We start from the raw sequence: 5,268 nt of genomic DNA on the forward strand, positions 1-5,268 counted from the left end.
TTGCTCATGGCGCCAAAACTAGGCATGCGACGGCTCCATCTTCATGATTTTGCATATTCATCATCATAGTAACCGTAAAAATGACCAGTGACCTCTCTAGCCAGCCCGTGGCCGCCGGAATGTGCCCTGGAGGAACCTATTTTGAGGACATTTTGCTCATGGCGACAAAACTAGGCATGCGACGGCTCTATCTTCATGATTTTGCATATTCATCATCATTGTAACCGGAAAAAGGACCAGTGACCTCTCTAGCCAGCCCGTGGCCACCGGAATGTGCCCTGGAGGAACCTATTTTGAGGACATTTTGCTCATGGCGACAAAACTAGGCATGCGACGGCTCTTTCTTCATGATTTTGCATATTCATCATCATAGTAACCGTAAAAAGGACCAGTGACCTCTCTAGCCAGCCCGTGGCCGCCGGAATGTGCCCTGGAGGAACCTATTTCGAGGACATTCTGCTCATGGCGACAAAACTAGGCATGCGACGGCTCTATCTTCATGATTTTGCATATTCATCATCATAGTAACCGTAAAAGGGACCAGTGACCTCTCTAGCCAGCCCGTGGCCGCCGGAATGTGCCCTGGAGGAACCTATTTCGAGGACATTCTGCTCATGGCGATAAAACTAGGCATGCGACGGCTCTATCTTCATGATTTTGCATATTCATCATCATAGTAACCGTAAAAAGGACAAGTGACCTCTCTAGCCAGCCCGTGGCCGCCGGAATGTGCCCTGGAGGAACCTTTTTCGAGGACATTCTGCTCATGGCGCCAAAACTAGGCATGCGACGGCTCTATCTTCATGATTTTGCATATTCATCATCATAGTAACCGTAAAAAGGACCAGTGACCTCTCTAGCCAGCCCGTGGCCGCCGGAATGTGCCCTGGAGGAACCTATTTCGAGGACATTCTGCTCATGGCGATAAAACTAGGCATGCGACGGCTCTATCTTCATGATTTTGCATATTCATCATCAAAGTAACCGTAAAAGGACCAGTGACCTCTCTAGCCAGCCCGTGGCCGCCGGAATGTGCCCTGGAGGAACCTATTTCGAGGACATTTTGCTCATGGCGCAAAAACTAGGCATGCGACGGCTCTATCTTCATGATTTTGCATATTCATCATCAAAGTAACCGTAAAAAGGACCAGAGACCTCTCTAGCCAGCCCGTGGCCGCCGGAATGTGCCCTGGAGGAACCTGGGCATATTCCAATGATGGATTCAGGTCGATCGTACAACGTACTTAACGTGCGAATTATTTCCGGAACGTTCATCGGGTGAAGCAGAAAACAATTGACAGCTTTCCTAGCTTCCCCTTTCAGGCAACGTTGAATCCGCATGAGAACTCAAGAAACAACATAAATTTGACACTAATGAAAATTCGATCGAGCCAACACGGAGAAAAAACGCTTTAGTTTGAAACAACAAGCATGGTTGTTGAAGTACAAACATGAAAAATAGTTGTTAACAAACTGTTTTTTGTTGATATAAACCAATTTCAGTCATTTGAAATAACCGTCGGAATTAGTTATTTCTACTACTAAGTATTTTTTCCGAGACAAACACAAGTACGGTAACTTCAAACCAAAAAGTATAGTTTGTTTTTACCGGATTTTAGGTTATTCATTTTCTACCAGACGTCAATAAATGAAACCAAAATTCTAGATCACTTCAACCAAAAGTGCCGATTAAAATAAACGACCCGGTCGGTTAGAGAAAAAACAACCGGAAATTCGGTTCAAAACAAACCAACATTGTGGTTTGTTACAAAGATTACATGCCGCCATCGCCGCCAGCTTTGTGCTCTGCTGTTATCGCCATTGTTGTTCGTTACCGAATCGATTATTTAATTCATTTCGCTAACCCTCTTTCAACGAAAGTAACAGTCGTTTTCAAATCACAATAACAATGTTATTTATAGTGGCAAATTGGTAAGTTTTAATCTTTTGATAGGTTCTACATTGAATAACAAATTGTTTTTTAACACCAGCACAGCCGAAGCACAGCACGCATTTGAATTGGCAAAACATCAGTGGAGCAGGGAAGTCTTGTGATTTATCTACATCCAAAATGGAATTGCCCTTCCTTCGATATCGGGGATCTTATGAGGATATTACGGACAAGATGCTAGACCTGAAGAAGAACAATTTCTCAATCGACTTTTATGAACATTCTCTTGCGGTTGATAACGCTGATGCCATTCGTCAGAGCGGACATGTTTGTCAGGATTAGGTCTTATAAGGTGATACAAATATCCGAGGTTTCGTCAGCCAGCAGTCAGGAAGACCTGCATCTACGATGAATAAGCCTGGCTCGGAACAAAGGATCAGAGAAGCAGCCGCAAATGATAAAAAACAGTATTAAGTAAACCTAAGTTTAGAATTTGTTAATTGAGCATAAGTTCACACTAGAAATATATGTTCGAAATCATTTTTCATAAATAAACCAAAATACAAATATGTTTTTCGATTTTTTTGTTATTATTTTTAAATAAAAGTATGGAATCGATTATTACCTAAAGTGTCGTTTGTTTTGAACTAAATTCCAGTTGATCGAAATCAGACCATTTGGTTTAAATCAACAAACATTGTGGTTTGTTTTGAGAAACGTAAAGAACGTATAACCAACATGATGGTAGAATCAACCGAATGTTTATTAAATGCAACTGGAATGCCTTGTTTGATGTTGCCGTTAGTTTCAACTAATGCTGATAGTTAAATCAACCTATTATTACGTTTGTGTCAAATTCAATGCTGAATTCCGGTTGAATCAAACTGAAATTTGGTTGTGTTTACTAATTATTTTTCTCCGTGAAACAAGATGTTTGACCATTGGTTTCTTTTTGGATAAATATTTGACCCTGTGTACTAACAGCTTAAGTGAGGAAAACCTCTCTCCAAACAATAGCATTAACCATAGCATTCATGTTTCAGCTAGAATCTCTGGAAAACTCTCACGTGCGCTAGCATAAACCACGATCGATCACGGAAAACTACAATGCGCAAGGCAGTTGTATGTGTATTCCGTGACATACGGTGCTTACATTGGAACGTAATTAACCCCTTCACAGTTGGAAGTGCTCTGTTTGCCAGCAAATGCTCTGCTCGTGTTAATCATGCGTCTTAATTAGTTCGGTTGCTGGCCACCGGTGTATCTAGTTTGTTTTTATTTATTCGGGGGATGCCAAGCATTTGCTTTGGGTTGGCAAATGATTGTTTTTGCAGAGGGTTCACATTGGTGCGTGGATGCCAGACGTAAGGTGTTGTGTGATTGTGTGTTGGTTACTCTGAGGATGATGCGGCACAGTTCTAGCAAAGATAGATAGAAAGAAACAAAGAAAGATAGAAAGAAACAAAGTCTACTACAGGTGGAAAGGGATGGGCCAGGAATTGAACTCTGGACCTTCTGCATTCGAATCAGAAACGGTATTCACTAGACCACCCAAGGTCTCTATTCAAAGTAACTAAACACATCTGTTGAGTATAGATTACTATGTTGTTCTGAAGACTTATACTCCAGGCTGTTCCATCTGACCGTCAACATGGAAAGGGCTTCAGTTCAGTTGAACCCTTGGCATTCCCCTGGCTACGCACTAGCACTGGTCACGATGATCTGCATGCTAGATCAAATCACACAGTTTTAAAACCATTCGCAAACCGTCGTAGGAACATACTGTTATCCAAAATGTGGTACATCGCGGTATTCAGCGGTCTGCTTGTCCTCATCACCTCAACGATTGCTTCCACGATTCGCGTTGAACTAGATCGTTTTGAACAGCTGAAGGGATTCGAGTTGGCCAACGCTACCGGGATCCGTGTTCGTAAATTCAACCGGACCACTTCCGTCTTGGACGGCTCGGGCGTACTGTTCAAAGACTGTGGAAATGATTACGCGTTTACTTTGACCGTGGCTCACAGCCGGCTGGGCAACAACCAGTTCAACGAGTATCCGCTGAAAATTTCCAAGGCCAAGACGTGCGACATCCTGAACGGACCGTACAAGGAGTATCAGCACCTGTTCAAGAACTACAGCAACCTTCCGCAAGTGGGGAATGAGAGGGTTTGTCCGTTTCCACGGGGCCACTACTGGGTGAAGAACTGGGCCCCCGCTAGCGACTGGGTGCCACCGGTAGTTCCTGCCGGTTACTGGCGATTCACCGGCGATGTGTTTAACCCGCAGGACGAACTGGAGCTGCGATTGGTCGGATATCTTCGTATCATAAAGGATTTGGTTTAAGATTGCAGATGTGATAGTTTTTTTTAAGAAAAAAAAATCTATTTACAGTAATTCATAATACAGGTATACCTCGATTTAGTGGACATTTCAATTTTTGAAATGTCTATAAAACCGAATTTTACATAAAATCGAAGCAAAAAATTTTATTTTATTTTTATTAAAATTTTGTACCAAAACATATAAAAATTGCATGAAAATTGAGTTTTCGATAAAAGGCTCGGAGTTTTTGGCATTAGTAATTCTCGCTAACTAACGAATAAACTACTCATTCTTGCTATTGTGTTACCATCGAAATCTTTCGTCTCAAAAACTGTGTATAGTTGATTCAAAAGCCAATATTTTGAGCAATGGACATACACAATAACTTTGTTGCATAAATGTCCCAAAAAATGAAAAAGTTCAGAATTTCATTCAGGAATTCCTTTGAAAATGTCTCCGAGGATATATTCACCCTGGAATTTCTTTATGAATTGCTTCATTAATTCCTCCAGGGATCCCATCTGAAATTTCGCAAGGAGCTTCTTCGGAAATTTAGAGATTCGTGACAAGCACTTGATAGAGCGTGGTTACTGGTTGTCCTGTATTTGCCGATCGATTTTTCTGTATGAGTAGTGTTGGTTTGAACCGCTATATGCTCGGTCGCCTTTTGTTGCAATTCTGAGATTTTAAATAAAATTAAGTGAATGCAAAATTTTCAACTTTATTACGACGGTCTTCGAATAAAACTTCCCACATCAAACCATCATGTTGCAGAATATTTCAAAAAATCTTCCATGTGTTCCTTCAGAAGGGTCAGAAAGAATTATTTAACGAGATTCTGCAAGAATTGCTTAACCGATTCCTCCACGATTTTTCACAAATCATTTCAGAGATTGTTTGAGAAATTCCATGGTTTCATTCTGAAATTTTCTTCAGAGATTTGCTCAGTAATTTATTCTATTCTATAAATTTCACAAAAATTTCTTTCAAAGCATTTATCATGATTTACTTCTGACTTTCTTACACTTTTTTTCCAAAAAAAAAAATATCCA

At 40.9% G+C, this 5,268-nt stretch overlaps 1 protein-coding gene across 1 annotated transcript; it reads left to right on the top strand.

Moving 5' to 3' along the window:
* The first annotated feature begins 3,685 nt into the window (after positions 1-3,685).
* Positions 3,686-4,237, top strand: LOC115264363 (uncharacterized). The gene has a single exon (XM_029868021.2). The coding sequence runs from the start codon at positions 3,686-3,688 to the stop codon at positions 4,235-4,237; it is 552 nt and encodes a 183-aa protein (XP_029723881.2).
* The last annotated feature ends 1,031 nt before the right edge of the window (positions 4,238-5,268 follow it).

This window comes from Aedes albopictus, chromosome 1 (assembly GCF_035046485.1).
Source record: "Aedes albopictus strain Foshan chromosome 1, AalbF5, whole genome shotgun sequence".
NCBI lineage: Eukaryota > Metazoa > Arthropoda > Insecta > Diptera > Culicidae > Aedes > Aedes albopictus.

Excerpts from the sequence above, each read along its gene's own strand:
- LOC115264363 (XM_029868021.2), top strand. The coding sequence starts at position 3,686 with ATGTGGTACATCGCGGTATTCAGCGGTCTGCTTGTCCTCATCACCTCA.